Source organism: Pleurodeles waltl, chromosome 3_1, assembly GCF_031143425.1.
Source record: "Pleurodeles waltl isolate 20211129_DDA chromosome 3_1, aPleWal1.hap1.20221129, whole genome shotgun sequence".
Classification (NCBI taxonomy): Eukaryota; Metazoa; Chordata; class Amphibia; order Caudata; family Salamandridae; genus Pleurodeles; species Pleurodeles waltl.
This window is the reverse complement of record NC_090440.1, coordinates 641,145,454-641,164,221: the sequence shown is the minus strand read 5'-3', so window position 1 is coordinate 641,164,221 and position 18,768 is coordinate 641,145,454. Positions and strand designations below refer to the sequence as shown.

The window sequence follows — 18,768 nt, the reverse complement described above, 5'->3', positions numbered from 1 at the left end:
CTGCTTTCAGTTTGCCACAGCATGCTCTGGGACATTTTTCAAGGGGCTACTTAAGAGGGTAGCACAATAAATGCTGCAGGCCCACTAGAATTATTTGATTCACAATACCTGGTTATATGGTAAACCCCTCTGCAAGAGAGCAATAAGTAAATTCAATTTGCCAATCCAGTGTAAGCCCGTGTAATAAAGTTTTACTATGTTTTAAAGAGAGAGCACAAGCACTTTGGCACTGGTTAGAGGTGGTAAAGTGCACAGAGTCCTAAAGCTAATAAAAAGAATTTCAGCAAAGCCAAAACATTTGGGGGAAGACCATCCTAACACTGACAAATCTACCACCAACTATAGGACCTTCATATGGACGGTAAATCAGTTACAGCATTAAAGTGATTCTTTTGTCGCCACTGGTAAAAAGACAGCTTTGTGGCCAACACAGCCTCTGGTCTCATGCAACCCCTGCCGTATTAAAGGGTGGGAGATATTGTTTTCCCTGACATTTGGGCTACAGCCAGATTTACCATCGGAGAAACCATTTTGGCAGGACTGCTGCAAGTTAGCATTGCATTTTGTCAGAAGGATGTCTCTACATAGCAGCCCTTGCAAGCTCATTTCAGTTGGCCGTTTTCCCTAAGTGGGACCAGCATGTATACCAGGAAGCAGGGGCGTAGGTTGGTCATTGAGATTTGGAGGGACAGAGAGTGAATCTCAAATTTCCCACCTAAAAAATGAGGGTGGGGGATGAGATAACCATAGTACAATTTGGACTATTTCCATGAAGAACTAGGTCAGTACTGATTTGCATTAGATGGCCTCTGTCTATAATGGCACAGTGGGTGACAAATGGTGGGTTTTAACGCTATATCAAATGATTGTCACTGGATAGGCTATTTGCAGGCATTTATTCTATCATCTTTTGCGTATCTGATTGCTTGATTGCCAGTACTATGCCTGGAAACCTAAGACTGACACAACTTTCCATGTCTACTACTTCCAATGTTTGTCAGTTCCAAAGAGTTGTAAATTCGCACCCATGCAAGGAGTATGGATTCTGTGGGTGGATATTTGCTACTTTGTTTTGGTAAAACAGTCGCTATATGCATTGAAGATTCTGCTAAAAAAGATGAAGAAGTTAAAAGCTCTTAGTGAAAAGAGAATGGCTAGAAATGTCACACAGGTAAAGCATACCAGACTCAGAGCCCCAGACACAACCACCAATCAAGAATGCATTTGCAGGGCATCACACCCCCAACAACTCCCAACCCTGTAGAGCTACACCCCTGCCTCTCCCACTTGGACCTAGTAGTACTCCCTGAAAACTCATGACTATGGTCAGGTACAACACAATGACATGCAGTTTCTGCCCTAGGATCACTTACTTAAAATGTATTTTTATTGCACACACTCTTAATCTCTGCTACAAGAAGTCTTGATGGAAGACTTGTCAAATCTGTGATTATGGGCAGGGGTCCATGTTTCCAGTCCTCGCCTTTTACAAATCATTATATCAAGTGGCTGCCATGCCCATGTATTAAGCCAGATTCACTAATTGAGGTGGGTTTGTGTCAGCAAAATGGGGCAAGCCAGAGCTGAGCCAAAGGTTTGGCTTGGCCCAAAGAGTCCATGCATGAGCCAAGACTTAAAAAGGTTTGGCATGTATAACATGCAACAAACATACTATAAGGGACCAGTACATTCTTCAAAATTCCATTAAGTATATATTTTTCAAATGATATCACTGCGCTGACAGACATTTACGACATGTGAACTTAGACACATTAAAGGTTTGTCCCCCAACAACAATGCCAATAGTGAACTAAGAGGCAAGTTGGTAGTCATGTAAACACCAAACGTGGCCTAGACTAATCAGACATAAGAGGTGGTTGTACAACACGTATCCTGAATTCACATATTTAAAAGTGCTCTTATGTGATAATAAAGAAAAGGAGTGTCTGTGAAATAAAATCTTTACCTATGATCACACAAATGATTCCACATAATGTGGCTTCAAATTTTGAAATTCAGCAGTCACAGCTGTGTGTGTGTGTGGTTTGAGGTGTGTGTGTCTGTTTGTGTGTGTGTGTGGTTTTACATTAACAGCCACTGTTTTGGCCTTTTATTGTTGGTGCAGAATGAGGAAAACTGACCTAGGTACTGAATACCCGACTGCCAAGCCAAGAATGCATTTATTTAGGGGGTGTCACACCTAAAAAAAAAAACTAAATATATGCTCCTGACGGGAAGTGGCCAACATGAAAATTGTTCAAATGTCCCCCAAACTAAAAAAAAACTTGATGTTGTGTTTTTAATTCCTGATAAACACTGCTCCTTCATACGGTCTTCTTTCAGAACTACACACCAAATCAAAATCCTTCAGGAAAAACATTGCTTAAGTGTTTGTCATGCTTCTATGGTACAACTGATCTGGCATTAGTGTTTTTTTTTTACCAAACCACGCCAAACCATGACGTAGGTGCTGCTTCAGTAGGAATTGCCACCTCTCAGGTGAGAAACTTAGAAAACAATGGTCTGTGTATGGGACTGCCAGGTATTGCCTTGTCTGACACAGATATTTGCATAATGGCCTTCCTTACTCTGAATCAGTCTACAAATCTTTACATGTGTTAATTAAGGGGTGTCATGAGGAAGTTATGATGTGATCAAGGGTTCAATATTTTGTAAGATGATTGAAGGGCCCTAGTTGCTTTAATATGACAAAAGGTTCTGCTAGTACATATATTGGATAATAGTTAAATAAAATAAACATGCAATGGGTAACTGATAAATTAGAGTAGGATTATTTATGTAAATTTCAGTTTTTATAGCACATTATAGATTCTGCAATTCTGAAACAAGGACTTACAATAAAATGTTGATTTGGTGGGTAGTTCTGGAAGATGCTTATCACAAAAAAGTATGGCAGCTCTAGGTGGAAAGCCGAATATTGCATTCCTACTCTAAGGTCAGACAACAATGGTCAACCTCAACTCATTACAGAATTCCTGTACAGGTGAAGAAGGGGAAAAGGAAAGAAGAAGAATTATTTTTATGGAAGAGGAAGCCTCACACACATAATAGTGCCACACTTCATCATTGGCAACATCTTCCCACCCTGGTAGGACATTGTTATCAGAGCGGACTTGACTCCCTGCCGGACTCAAAGCAGGGAGGAGTTCTTAGATAAAATTGATAGATAAAGATAACAACGGGATCCAGATCAGTGAGTTAAAAATACCTTACTGCTCCCCAGTGCAACACCTTTTACAATTAGATGGGGACAGTAGGTAAGGTTAAAAACAACAGGATGGTTATTGAGAAATATGACTCACACCATCTCTCTCAAAAAGCCCAAAATGTTTCTGCCCTCAACAAAGTCCAATCAGGTCTGGGGCGTTCCTCAGAGCCTAGGATCCCTACAAAAATTCCAATGGCTTTCTAGCCACACGTGAAATTTTAAAACCAAAACCACAATCAGGTGAGTCCTACCTGAGATAAGCAGAGCAATTATTAACCTATTAAAGCAAAACACAAATATTAATTATAACCTTACCTCTACACCTTCGCCTATACTATTAAAAAGTGACATTTTGGTGACACAGCAAACACATGTGGTAAGTGCCACAAACGCGGGAACAAAAGGCATGTACAAATATCACTATTGTGATATAAACAAAAGCTGTCCAACAATTCCAACACTTCTTTACTGGAAATGTGCTGTGCAAATGCCTTACCCTAGACTTTAGGGGATACTGACTTTCTAGTCAAAGAGAAAGACAATGTCCTCCGTAGTCACACTCTAATCAAGACAAGGTGAAAACAAATTCATGTTTGGCTTATCAACAGCATGCCCCAAATGAGGTGTTCGTGCTGTCGAATTACATTTGAATAAATTATAATATTTAAAAAAGTACATGAGTTCATTACATACCCAGCTGTGCCACATTTATAATGTATAGATGCTAGCTCCAGTAGCCTTGCGCTACCACTTCAATAGTTTTTTAGATATGCCATATTGATCATCACCCATTAGAGACATATTAGCCCACTGCTACACACATACCCAACACATACATCAGGGCGTCCTGTGTCACATTATTAACATAGCACCCACCCGCAACAGACACATAACTCCATAACATGAGGAGTTCCTCCTTATTTGTTACACATAGCCGCAAAGAGTTGTCACAAACACACACAAACCACAAATTCAGGTATCAATGCCCTCACTCCCCGTCGGGATGGGAGGGGTCTACCACTTACTATGCCAGGAGATACATCGTGCCTTGTCACCTATGTATGCCCTTTCCTAGCAGCTTGTAGCTTGAGCGGACGCAACGCTGCCATTTTAAAGCCAAGTCGTGACAATGGAAGTGCTGAGCTTCGGTGTCATGTCGACGTGCACATGATCACATTGGACTATGCTAGGGACACCTGGGAAATGTAGTCAGCTCCTGCTCAGCCTGTAGCTACTAGACAAAATTGCTCAAGCAGCATCTAGAAAGATTTACACTTGTTCAATACTGCTGCATACCTGAGAAATATAGTCTGCTCCCACTTGGCCCTCAATTAAAAGACATGATTAATCAAGGGGCAACCAGGAGGGTACTACACAATTTGGACACCACTGCCACCGGTTGCCTCCTACTTTAAGTATGGTCCATAGCTAAGAAGCTAAGCATAGGGACAATAATAATGCAAAGATGTTCAGGCGTATGATAAACTTAAGATAACCCATTTGAATACCGGCATCACCAGTAAATAATTTAATTGTTTGGCATCGTACCCAACCTATCTGGGTGACAGTGTCCAATTCTAAAAATTGGAAAAGACTGCAAACATGGCAGGATGCCATCCATTCCCCATTAATCTATTTTTTTAAGTATATCACCCCTCTAGCGAGCATATATTGCCAGCTACATAGTTCATGGGTGATGGCAAGAAGACCAGTCCCCCAAAGGGTTATGCCACGCATAAATCAAAAGGAGTGGTCTAAGGCCAAATTTTATGGGTCAACCAGTTATACTGATCAAAGAGACATCATTGTTCAGTCCATGGCAATCGGTGCGGAGCCTATAGATGCATTGCTGCTCAAAAATTAACAGAGGTTCACTCATGTCTACACGATTTCTTTAATTTTTCAAGCACACAACAATCCATCTTATCCTCCCCATGTTCACTCTCAACGTAGTGTCTTGTTAGCTTTGTCACATCCTGTTTACACCTGATTGTACTTCTGTGTTCGATGATGCCAATGGGTACACTTCTGGTGGTAATCTCTACATATAACATATTACAGGGACACTTTAAACACATATTACATTTTTGAATAGCTCTTCAACTTCCATGCGGTCCTAAAACCCAGTTCAATTTTTTTAGTCTTTCTTGTTAATGGACACACACTGCAATTGCCAGGTGGAGAATGTCCAGTCGGTGGAGGGAGATTCCAAAGATTAGCCTGATCCCCTTGTGTCTTATATAACTTGGGGCATGTATGTACCAGCATGTCTTTGATACTTCTGGTCCTTTTGAGTACATACATGAATTTACTGAAAACTAATTACTCTGATCAGAGGCTTTGCCAATGTTGGCTGATGATTCTTTTAAATCTATTTGGCAAGGGGTGAAAGGTAGACACACATATCAGCCTACTACTCTCCTCTCTTTTATAAGTCAATAAAAATTGGTCTCTATCATTGTTCAAAGCCCTTTTCTTACCTCTCTTTATCAAATGGACTGGATGCTTCTCCTCAGTCAACTTGAATGATAGCTTCTTTGCCTGTGTTTTATAATCTGATGTCTCAGAGCAATTATGTTTCAAGCATACAAAGTGACCTACGTGCAAATTTGGATTCAATGCTCGCAGATGGAAGCTTTTGAAAAGGAACATTTTAAATCAGTTGGTTTATAAAACACCTCCGTCTTCAGGTAGCCTCTTTTCCACTTAGTCAAAAGATCAAGGAATGGTAACTCATTGCCTTCTATAGTAGCAGTAAAACGCAGAAAAGGGTTCATGCATTTAACCATTGGAAGAATATACCTGCTTCTTTCTTAGTGCCTGTCCAGATGAGTAGAACGTTATTTATGTAGCGTTTCCACAAAACTATTTTGCCTTCAAAGGGATTTGACTCATGTAGGATGCACTCAGACTCAAACAACTGTACATAAATACAGGCAGGGCCAAGAGAAAATGTGCTTCCCATTGAAGTTCCATATATTTGAAGGAAGTACTCTTCATCAAACTAAAACACATTGAGTGTCAGTGCCAAATGGGCAAGGGTGAGTATGAAATCCTGTGGAGTCATAAACGCCCATACTGTATCATTCAAGATTTTCTCAACACTTTCAGGGTTGCTTCCTGTGGAATGTATGTGTATAGGAACTCCACGTCCAAATTGATCAACAGCTCACTCCCATCATCAAATTATAGGTTCTTAAGCAGATTAAGAACAACCTTTACGTCTTGCAAATATGTGGGTGTTTTGTTTCACAAGGGGGCAGAAGAAGAAATCACAAAACTGTGACATAGGTTCTAGGACATACCAGATCCCTAAGGCTATCAATCTGCGAAGTGGGGACACACAATAGTGATGTATGTACACGCCTACTGTTCCTGCATGCATTTGTGGCACCTACCATATGTATTTGCTGTGGTGTGTTGTGCAGTGTCACCAATATGTGCACTTTTCAATAGAATAGGTAAAGTGTGGAGGAAAAGATATAATTAATATTTGTGCTTTGATTTCATAGATTAGTAATTGCTCTGCTGATCTCAGGTAGGACTCACCTGATTGTGGCTTTTAATTTTCAGAAGTGTGGCTTGGAGGTCGTTGAAATGTTTGTAGGGATCCTTAGCCCTGAGGAATGCCCCAGACCTGAATGGGCTTTGTTGAGGGCAGAAGCATGTTGGGCTTCTTGAGAGAGATGGTATGAGATATATTTCTCAATAACCATCTCATTGTTTTCATCTTACCTACTGTTCCCATTCAATAAAGATGTTGCACCGGGAACAGTAGGTATTTTTAACTCACTGATCTGGATCCTGTTGTTATCCAGTAGATTTTATCTAAGAACTCCTCCCTGCTTTGAGTCAGACATGGAGTTGGGTCTACCCTGGTGGTATTGTCCTACCAGGGTGGGGAGAGGTTACTGATTATGAAGCATAACACTATTATATGTATGAGGATTCCTCTTCCTTAAATTTTTTTTTTCTTTTTTCCTTTTCCCCTCCTTCACCTGCACAGAAATTCTGGAATGAGTTGAGGTGGACCATTGTTGTTTCACCTTACAGAAGGAATGCAGTAACCAGCATTTCACCTAAAGCTACCATACTTGTTTGTGATAAGTATGCACTCCAGGAAGACTTATGTTAGTCTGACTTCCTCCTCTTGGTTAAGTGATATGAGGTTCTAGAAGATGTACTTGAAAATAAGTTTGTTTACAGTCAACAGTTTCTTCTTTGTGAATGAATGACTCACAAGGTAAACTTCACTGAGAATGTAGCTATATATGAAAAACAAACACATTTTTTTTTTTTTACCATAACAGAGCCGTATGCAGCAGACTGTTTACCTGCACAAGAGATTCTGGTCTGGACAAAATGGTTTAATGTAACAAATCCACAGTATGGTCTGGGAGATTTTGAAACAATTCATAATATTACAGCAAACAGAAATGAAGTTTGCAAAGCTCCAAGAGACATTAACTGCAGGGCAGCAGAATATCCTAGTGAGCCTATAATGACAAATGGCCAGAATGTGGAATGCAACAAATCAATTGGACTTGTGTGTTACAATGAGAATCAGCCAGCATCATTGTGCTTTGACTATGAAGTCCAATTTCTGTGCTACTACTACATGTTTGAGCCATGTTTTTCATCAACAAAAAGACCTACCACTTCTGCTGCATCCAGAACTACGAGTATTACTTCTAGCTCAACAAGTATCACTCGTAGCACTCTATCTTCCAGTATAAGCGCTACCTCATCAACAAGCTATACAACAAGTACTCCATCATCAAGAAGTATCTTAACGAGTATGGTCTCCTCTAAAACCACTGCAGCCAGCACTCCTTTCTCTTCAACAATTACATACAAGACAGTGTCTTCTACAAGCTCCACAACTACCACTCAATCCTCTACAAGAAGCACAACCACTGTTGCCACTTCTAAAAGCTCCACATCCAACATTCCTTTATCTACAAGAACTACAACGAGTACTGCTTATTCTAATAGCACTGCAACTACCACTTCCACCTCTACACAGAATACACCTATTACTTCCTTTTCTACCAGCTCTGGAAGTCCTCTCTCTTCTACAAGATCTACGACCTCCTCTACAGGCACTGGAAGGAGTACTCCTTCTTTGACAAGCATAACGAGTACTCCTGCTTCTACTTCCACAGCCAGCACGACATTGACATTGTCAAGTGGTAAGAACAAGTCATTTATTTCTAATAAATTCTTTATAACTGTTTTAGGGTCCACAGTTAGATTTACATATTTATCTGCTTATGTTTGGAGCAGAAATGTTTCTCTTAGTACAAACGATCTGTTTTCAAGTATTTAAAATGACTGTCAAAATCATTTTGTTCTGTTCAAAAACTATGGTTTGTATGCATATAAGGCTCTTATTTCAACCAAAGTGTAAACAAAACAAAATAAAACAAAACCTCAATAATTCCCAAAATACATCTGCTTTGTTCCTGGAGTGGCAGTTTAGGACATTTCAAGATGAATAGAGGACCATGCAGAGGCGATACACACTAGTTTTGTGCTCGTATAATGTCTGGATAGAGGAGAATCCAGGACCTTTGCTCTGGGCTAGCAATATTACAATACCCCTTTGCTAATAGTACATTTTAGCCAGTCTTAACCGAGTTGCTTCTTAGCCCATATCCTCAACAGTACTTGGCCTATTTTACAATCAAGAATTAAAATGTGCAAAGCTCATGCTTTAGCACTGAATGTAAACTGTTTGAAAAAGTATATGAGATGTCAATGAGGGAAATGGAGTGATGGCGAGTAGGTGCTTTATAGAGCCTTACAGCTGTTTAAATGGAAACATCCAAGTGAATCACTGTAGCTTTAGCCTTTCCCCCAGCTTAGGTGGCATCTAATACAAATCCAAATCTTAAGGGATCAGTTACTTAAAAGGTACACAGTCCTCAACCCACTTTCTATTTTTTCTGTTCTGAAATTATCACCTATGTAATTATTGTTGTTACTGAAAATAAACCATTGCATTAATTATGTATAACCCTCTCAATTATTAATAGAATAATTAATGCTCTCAAATATTAATATGATGCTATCATACCAAAGACTCATTTTTAAAGAATGAACTTTTCTTCATAGATTCTTTCTTCATAGAAAGGGCTAATTCTGCCCAATTGGAATGTCGGTTTAATTTATACAATAAATAAACTGCCTGGTTAAGATCAACTAAAATTAATCACATTTCATCAGTTGGTGAATACAGAAGTGAAAGCTTGTAAACTTTGGGAATATATAAGGGACATTCATGGTAGAACCAGGGGTTATTCTGCCTAAAACTTGGTTCTGTTTTTTAAATTAAATATATATTTGTTTTAATTAAAAAACGTATTTCCATTGAATGTTCTTAATTTTTAGAGACTGTACATCAGTACTGGTGTAAGGCCACCGCATTTTGAGGATGTGAACTACTTAAAAAGTAGTCCACACTCATACATTGCCATTAATTCCTATTTTAAAGTGTTGTTTTTATGCGTATGGCCCCCAACCAATGCACTTTCTGCATGCTTATGACCGAGTCTATGCCCAGGCCCCTGATCATCAGTTGTTCCCCATTACTTCCCTGTTGCCCACCACCCCATTGCATATTTCTCTCAGTTATTTTTTTTAATTATTTTTCTTTTTGAGGGTGCAGAAACTCCTAAGTGGTAATGTACTGTTTACTTTCTTTTTTGTACTCTTACAAACATAATTTTTGGATCTTTTTATTTTACTTTTCTAAAATGACAATCTACAATGTTGGAGAGGTATAAAATTGAACAAAAAAAACTGACCACTGGTGTTTCATATGCATGTGTTTTATGCACATATGTTAACACATCTACACACAATTGATCACATCGATGCCATCTACAAATTAAGCTATTACAAAAAAAAGGTCTGCCATGGGCTAACATGCATGCACATGCGTTGCGCACATAGCACATGCCTCCTGACTCATGAAGGTCCATTTGGGCTTTTTAAATTTCACTGCTCTGGCATGGCGACAGTCATGTGAGAAGGATAAAATAAAAGGCATCGGCAAAGCCAACACGTTGGTATTTGCCTGATAAAGAGAGGACCTGTTGGCTTTACCAGTACTTATTTTTGTTTTGTTTCAGTTACACAGACTACACCAGGTACTTCCGTTTCTACCAGCTCTGGAAGTTCTCTCTCTTCTACAAGATCTACGACCTCCTATACAGGCACTGGAAGGAGTACTCCTTCTTTGACAAGCAGAACGAGTACTCCTGCTTCTACTACCATAGCCAGGACGACATTGTCAAGGGGTAAGAACAAGTCATTTATTTGTATTAATTACTTTATAACTGCTTTAGGGTCCACAGTTAGATTGACATATTTATCTGCTTGTGTTTGGAACAGAAATATTTATCTTAGTACAAACGCTCTGTTTTCAAGTATTTAAAATGACTGTCAAAATCCTTTTGTTCTGTTCAAAAACTATGGTTTGCATGCATATAAGGCTCTTATTTCAACCAACAACCATCGTCAATTGTAAAAAATACAACCCCAATAATTCCCAAAATACATCTGTTTTGTTTCTGGAGTGGCATTTTAGGACATTTCGAGTTGAATAGAGGACTATGCAGAGGCGATACACACTAGTTTTGTGCTCGTATAATGTCTGGATAGAGGAGAATCCAGGACCTTTGCTCTGGGCGAGCAATATTACAGTACCCCTCTGCTAATAGTATCTTTTAGCCAGTCTTAACCGAGTTGCTTCTTAGCCCATCTCCTCAACAGTACTTGGCCTATTTTACAGTCAAGAATTAAAATGTGCAAAGCTCATGCTTTAGCACTGAATGTAAATTGTTTGAAAAAGTATCTGAGATGTCTATGAGGGAAATGGAGTAATGGCGGGTCGGTGCTTAACAAAGCCTTATAGCTGTTTAAAAGGAAATGTCCAATTGAATCACTGTAGCATTCACCTTTACCCCAGCTTAGCAGGCATCAAAGACAATTCCAAATCTTAAGGGTTCTGTTACTTAAAAGGTGCCTAGTACTCAACCTACTTTCTACTTTTTCTGTTCTAAAATTATCACGATCACCTATGTAATTAGTGTTGTTACTGAAAATAAACCATTGCATTAATTATGTGAAACCCTCTAAATTATTAATATAATTAATGCTCTCAAATATTAATATTAATAATGATTAATATCATTTTTAAAGAATGAACATTTCTTCATAGAAAGGGCTAATTCAGCCCAATTGGAATGTCGGTTCGATTTATACAATAAATACACTGGCTGGTTTAGGTCAACTAAAATGAATCATATTTCAGCAGCTGCTGAATACAGAAGTGAAAGCTTTGTAAACTTTGGGAATATAGAAGGGACATTCATGGTAGAACCAGGGGTTATTCTGCCTATTTTTTAAATTAAATATACATTTGATTTAATTAAAACATGTATTTCCATTGTATGTTCTTCATTTATAAAGGCTGTACATCACTACTGGTATAAGACCACTGCATTTTGAGGATGTGAACTAATTAAAAGTAGTCCACACTCATACATTGGCATTAATTCCTATTTTAAAGTGTTTTTTTTATGCGTATGGCCCCCAACCAACGCACTGTCTGCATGTTTATGCCCAAGTCTATGCCCAGGCCCCTGATCATCAGTTGTTGCCCATTACTCCCCTGTTGCCCAACACCCCATTGCATATTGCTCTCAGTTATTTTTTTTAAAATTGTTTTTCTTTTTGAGGGAGCAGAAACTCCTAAGTGGTAATGTACTGTTTGCATTCTTTTTTGTGCTCAAACAAACATAATTTTTGTTTTTTTTTATTTTACCGTTCTAAAATGACAATCTACAATGTTGGAGAGGTATATAATTGATCAAAAAAAAATGGCCACTGGTGTTTTAGATGCATGTGTTTTATGCACATATGTTAAGACATCTACACACAGTTGAGTACATCGTAGCCACCCACAAATTAAGCTATTACAAAAAAAAGGGCAGCCATGGGCTAACATGCATGCACATGCGTTGCGCACACAGCACATGCCTCCTGGCTCACGAAGGCCCATTTCGGCTTTTTAAATTTCACTGTTCTGGCATTGCGACAGTCATGTGAGAATGATAAAATAAAAGGCATTGGCAAAGCCAACACATTGGTATTTGCCTGATAAAGAGAGGACCTGTTAGCTTTACCAGTACTTTTTTTGTTTTTGTTTCAGTTACACAAACTACACCTACTACTTCCATTTCTACCAGCTCTGGAAGTTCTCTCTCTCCTACAAGATCTACAACCTCCTCTACAGGCACTGGAAGGAGTACTCCTTCTTTGACAAGCATAAAGAGTACTCCTGCTTCTACTACCACAGCCAGCACGACATCAACATTGTCAAGTGGTAAGAACAAGTCATTTGTTTATCCTAAATTCTTTATAACTGCTTTAGGGTCCACAGTTAGATTTACATATTTGCCTGCTTGTGGTTGGAGCAGAAATGTTTCTCTAAGTACAAAAGATCTGTTTTCAAGTATTTAAAATGACTGTCAAAATCCTTTTGTTCTCTTCAAAAACTATGCTTTGCATGCATATAAGGCTCTTATTTCAACCAACAACCATCGTCAATTGTAAACAAAACAACCTCAATAATTCCCAAAATACATCTGCTTTGTTTCTGGAGCTGCATTTTAGGACATTTCGAGTTGAATAGAGGACCATGCAGAGGCTATACACACTAGTTTTGTGCTCGTATAATGTCTGGATGGAGGAAAATCCAGGACCTTTGCTCTGGGCTAGCAATATTACAGTACGCCTCTGCTAATAGTATCTTTTAGTCAGTCTTAACCAAGTTGCTTCTTAGCCCATATCCTCAACAGTACTTGGCCTATTCTACAGTCAAGAATTAAAATATGCAAAGCTTATGCTTTAGCACTGAATGTAATTTGTTTGAAAAAGTATATGAGATGTCAATGACGGAAATGGAGTAATAGCGGGTCTGGGCTTAACAGAGCCTTAGAGCTGTTTAAAAGGAAACGTCCCATTGAATCACTGTAGCATTCACCTTTCCCCCAGCTTAGCTGGCATCAAAGACAGTTCCAAATCTTAAGGGATCTGCTACTTAAAAGGTGCACATTCCTCAACTTAGTTTCTACTTTTTCTGTTCTGAAATTATCACGATCTCCTATGTAATTAGTGTTGTTACTGAAAATAAACCATTGCATTAATTATGTGAAACCCTCTAAATTATTAATATAATTAATGCTGTCAAATATTAATATTAATAATGATTAATATCATTTTTAAAGAATGAACTTTTCTTCACAGATTCTTTCTTCATAGAAAGGGCTAATTCAGCCCAATTGGAATGTCGCTTCAATTTATACAATAAATACACTGGCTGGTTTAGATCAACTAAAATAAATAATATTTCAGCAGTTGGTGAATACAGAAGTGAAAGCTTTGTAAACTTTGGGAATATAGAAGGGACATTCATGGTAGAATCAGGGGTATTCTGCCTTAATCTTGGTTCTGTTTTTTAAATTAAATATACATTTGATTTAATTAAAAAATGTATTTCCATTGTATGTTCTTCATATACTGTATAGAGGCTGTACGTCAGTACTGGTATAAGGCCACTGCATTTTGAGGATGTGAACTACTTAAAAGTAGTCCACACTCATACATTGGCATTAATTCCTATTTTAAAGAGTTGTTTTTATGCGTATGGCTCCCAACCAACGCACTCTCTGCATGTTTTTGCCCGAGTCTATACCCAGGCCCCTGATCATCAGTTGTTACCCATTACTCCCCTGTTGCCCAACACCCCATTGCATATTGCTCTCAGGTATTTTTTTTAAATTCTTTTTCTTTTTGAGGGTGCAGAAACTCCTAAGTGGTAATGTACTGTTTGCATTCTTTTTTGTTCTGAAACAAACATAATTTTTGTATTTCTTATTTTACCGTTCTAAAATGACAATCTACAATGTTGGAGGGGTATATAATTGATCAAACATAACAGGCCACTGGTGTTTTAGATGCATGTGTTTTATGCACATATGTTAACGCATCTACACACAGTTGAGTACATTGTAGCCACCCACAAATTAAGCTATTACAAAAAAAGGGCTGCCATGGGCTAACATGCATGTACATACGTTGCAAACACAGCACATGCCTCCTGACTCACAAAAGCCCATTTCGGCTTTTTAAATTTCACTGTTCTGGCATTGCTACAGTCATGTGAGAATGATAAAATAAAAGGCATCGGCAAAGCCAACACATTGGTATTTGCCTGATAAAGAGAGGACCTGTTGGCTTTACCAGTACTTTTTTTTTTGTTTCAGTTACACAAACTACACCTAGTACTTCCATTTCTACCAGCTCTGGAAGTTCTCTCTCTTCTACAAGACCTACGACCTCCTCTACAGGCACAAGAAGGAGTACTCCTACTTTGACAAGCATAAAGAGTACTCCTGCTTCTACTACCACAGCCAGCACGACATCGACATTGTCAAGTGGTAAGAACAAGTCATTTGTTTATCCTAAATTCTTTATAACTGCTTTAGGGTCCACAGTTAGATTTACATATTTGCCTGCTTGTGGTTGGAGCAGAAATCCTTCTCTTAGTACAAAAGATCTGTTTTCAAGTATTTAAAATGACTGTCAAAATCCTTTTGTTCTGTTCAAAAACTATGGTTTGCATGCATATAAGGCTCTTATTTCAACCAACAACCATCATCAATTGCAAACAAAATAACCTCAATAATTCCCAAAATACATCAGCTTTGTTTCTGGAGCTGCATTTTAGGACATTTTGAGTTGCATAGAGGACCATGCAGAGGCGATACACACTAGTTTTGTGCTCGTATAATGTCTGAATGGAGGAGAATCCAGGACCTTTGCTCTGGGCTAGCATTACAGTACGCCTCTGCTAATGGAATCTTTTAGTCAGTCTTAACCGAGTTGCTTCTTACCCCATATCCTCAACAGTACTTGGCCTATTTTACAGTCAAGAATTAAAATGTGCAAAGCTTATGCTTTAGCACTGAATGTAATTTGTTTGAAAAAGTATATGAGATGTCAATGAGGGAAATGGAGTAATGGCGGGTCGGTGCTTAACAGAGACTTAGAGCTGTTTAAAAGGAAACGTCCCATTGAATCACTGTAGCATTCACCTTTCCCCCAGCTTAGCTGGCATCAAAGACAATTCCAAATCTTAAGGGATCTGCTACTTAAAAGGTACACAGTCCTCAACTTACTTTCCACTTTTTCTGTTCTGAAAATATCACGATCACCTATGTAATTAGTGTTGTTACTGAAAATAAACCATTGCATTAATTATGTGAAACCCTCTAAATTATTAATATAATTAATGCTCTCAAATATTAATATTAATAATGATTAATATCATTTTTAAAGAATGAACTTTCCTCCCCAATTCTTTCTCCATAGAAAGGGCTAATTCAGCCCAATTGGAATGTCGGTTCAATTTATAAAATAAATACACTGGCTGGTTTAGGTCAACTAAAATGAATCATATTTCAGCAGTTGCTGAATACAGAAGTGAAAGCTTTGTAAACTTTGGGAATATAGAAGGGACATTCATGGTAGAACCAGGGGTTATTATGCCTAAAACTTGGTTCTGTTTTTTAAATTAAATATACATTTGATTTAATAAAAAAATGTATTTACATTGTATGTTCTTCATTTATAGAGGCTGTACATCAGTACTGGTATAAGGCCACTGCATTTTGAGGATGTGAACTGCTTAAAAGTAGTCCACAATCATACATTGGCATTAATTCCTATTTTAAAGTGTTTTTTTTATGTTTATGGCCCCCAACCAACGCACTCTCTGCATGTTTATGCCCGAGTCTATGCCCAGGCCCCTGATCATCAGTTGTTCCCCATTACTCCCCTGTTGCCCAACACCCGATTGCATACTGCTCTCAGTTATTTTTTTTTAATTATTTTTCTTTTTGAGGGTGCAGAAACTCCTAAGTGGTAATGTACTGTTTGCATTCTTTTTTGTGCTCATACAAACAGAATTTTTTTATTTTACCGTTCTAAAATGTCAATCTACAATGTTGGAGGGGTATATAATTGATCAAACAAAACAGGCCACTGGTGTTTTAGATGCATGTGTTTTATGCACATATGTTATCACATCTACACACAGTTGAGTACATCGTAGCCACCCACAAATTAAGCTATTACAAAAAAAAGGGCTGCCATGGGCTAACATGCATGCACATGCATTGCGCACACATCACATGCCTCCTGACTCACGAAGGCCCATTTCGGCTTTTTAAATTTCACTGTTCTGGCATTGCGACAGTCATGTGAGAATGATAAAATAAAAGGCATCGGCAAAGCCAACACATTGGTATTTGCCTGATAAAGAGAGGACCTGTTGGCTTTACCAGTACTTTTTTGTTGTTGTTTCAGTTACACAAACTACACCTAGTACTTCCATTTCTACCAGCTCTGGAAGTTCTCTCTCTTCTACAAGATCTACAACCTCCTCTACAGGCACTGGAAGGAGTACTCCTTCTTTGACAAGCATAAAGAGTACTCCTGCTTCTACTACCACAGCCAGCATGACATCGACATTGTCAAGTGGTAAGAACGAGTCATTTGTTTATCCTAAATTCTTTATAACTGCTTTAGGGTCCACAGTTAGATTTACATATTTGCCTGCTTGTGGTTGGAGTAGAAATGTTTCTCTTAGTACATAAGATCTGTTTTCAAGTATTTAAAATGACTGTCAAAATCCTTTTGTTCTGTTCAAAAACTATGGTTTGCATGCATATAAGGCTCTTATTTCAACCAACAACCATCGTCAATTGTAAACAAAACAACCTCAATAATTCCCAAAATACATCTGCTGTGTTTCTGGAGCTGCATTTTAGGACATTTCGAGTTGAATAGAGGACCATGCAGAGGCGATACACACTAGTTTTATGCTTGTATAATGTCTGGATGGAGGAGAATCCAGGACCTTTGCTCTGGGCTAGCAATATTACAGTACGCCTCTGCTAATAGTATCTTTTAGTCAGTCTTAACCAAGTTGCTTCTTAGCCCATATCCTCAACAGTACTTGGCCTATTTTACAGTCAAGAATTAAAATGTGCAAAGCTTATGCTTTAGCACTGAATGTAATTTGTTTGAAAAAGTATATGAGATGTCAATGAGGCAAATGGAGTAATGGCGGGTCGGGGCTTAACAGAGCCTTAGAGCTGTTTGAAAGGAAACGTCCCATTGAATCACTGTAGCATTCACCTTTACCCCAGCTTAGCTCACATCAAAGACAATTCCAAATCTTAAGGGATCTGCTACTTAAAAGGTGCACAGTCCTCAACTTACTTTCTACTTTTTCTGTTCTGAAATTATCACGATCTCCTATGTAATTAGTGTTGTTACTGAAAATAAACCATTGCATTAATTATGTGAAACCCTCTAAATTATTAATATAATGAATGCTCTCAAATAATAATATTAATAATGCTTAATATCATTTTTAAAGAATGAACTTTTCTTCACAGATTCTTTCTTCATAGAAAGGGCTAATTCAGCCCAATTGGAATGTCGGTTCAATTTATACAATAAATACACTGGCTGGTTTAGATCAACTAAAATGAATCATATTTCAGCAGTTGGTGAATACAAAAGTGAAAGCTTAGTAAACTTTGGGAATATAGAAGGGACATTCATGGTAAAACCAGGGATTATTCTGCCTTAAACTTGGTTGTGTTGTTTTAAATTAAATATACATTTGATTTAATAAAAAAATGTATTTCCATTGTATGTTCTTCATTTATAGAGGCTGTACATAAGTACTGGTATAAGGCCACTGCATTTTGAGGATGGGAACTACTTAAAAGTAGTCCACACTCATACATTGGCATTAATTCCTATTTTAATGTGTTGTTTTTATGCGTATGGCCCCCAACCAACGCACTCTCTGCATGTTTATGCCCGAGTCTATGCCCAGGCCACTGATCATCAGTTGTTCCCCATTACTCCCCTGTTGCCCACCACCCCTTTGCATATTGCTCTCAGTTATTTTTTTTTTAATTCTTTTTCTTTTTGAGGGTGCAGAAACTCCTAAGTGGTAATGTACTGTTTGCATTCTTTTTTGTGCACAAACAAACATAATTTTTTTATTTTTTTATTTTACTGTTCTAAAATGACAATCTACAATGTTGGAGGGGTATATAATTGATTAAAAAAAACTGGCCACTGGTGTTTTAGATGAATGTGTTTTATGGACATATGTTAACACATCTACACACAGTTGAGTACATCGTAGCCACCCACAAATTAAGCTATTACAAAAAAAAGGGCTGCCATGGGCTAACATGCATGCACATGCGTTGCGCACACAGCACATGCCTCCTGACTCACGAAGGCCCATTTCGGCTTTTTAAATTTCACTGTTCTGGCATTGCGACAGTCATGTGAGAATGATAAAATAAAAGGCATCGGCAAAGCCAACACATTGGTATTTGCCTGATAAAGAGAGGACCTGTTGGCTTTACCAGTAC

At 38.2% G+C, this 18,768-nt stretch overlaps 1 protein-coding gene across 1 annotated transcript in view; it reads left to right on the top strand.

Annotated features, from left to right (window-relative positions):
• The window catches only part of LOC138284407 (mucin-2-like), a 1,933,778-nt gene that overhangs the window by 1,115,121 nt on the left and 799,889 nt on the right, over positions 1 to 18,768 (top strand). Inside the window, exons 31-35 of the mRNA XM_069223144.1 lie at positions 7,540 to 8,421; positions 10,366 to 10,533; positions 12,450 to 12,623; positions 14,566 to 14,739; positions 16,670 to 16,843. Of these exons, the coding sequence (XP_069079245.1) occupies positions 7,540 to 8,421; positions 10,366 to 10,533; positions 12,450 to 12,623; positions 14,566 to 14,739; positions 16,670 to 16,843 (1,572 nt within the window). The remainder of the gene's footprint in view (positions 1 to 7,539; positions 8,422 to 10,365; positions 10,534 to 12,449; positions 12,624 to 14,565; positions 14,740 to 16,669; positions 16,844 to 18,768) is intronic.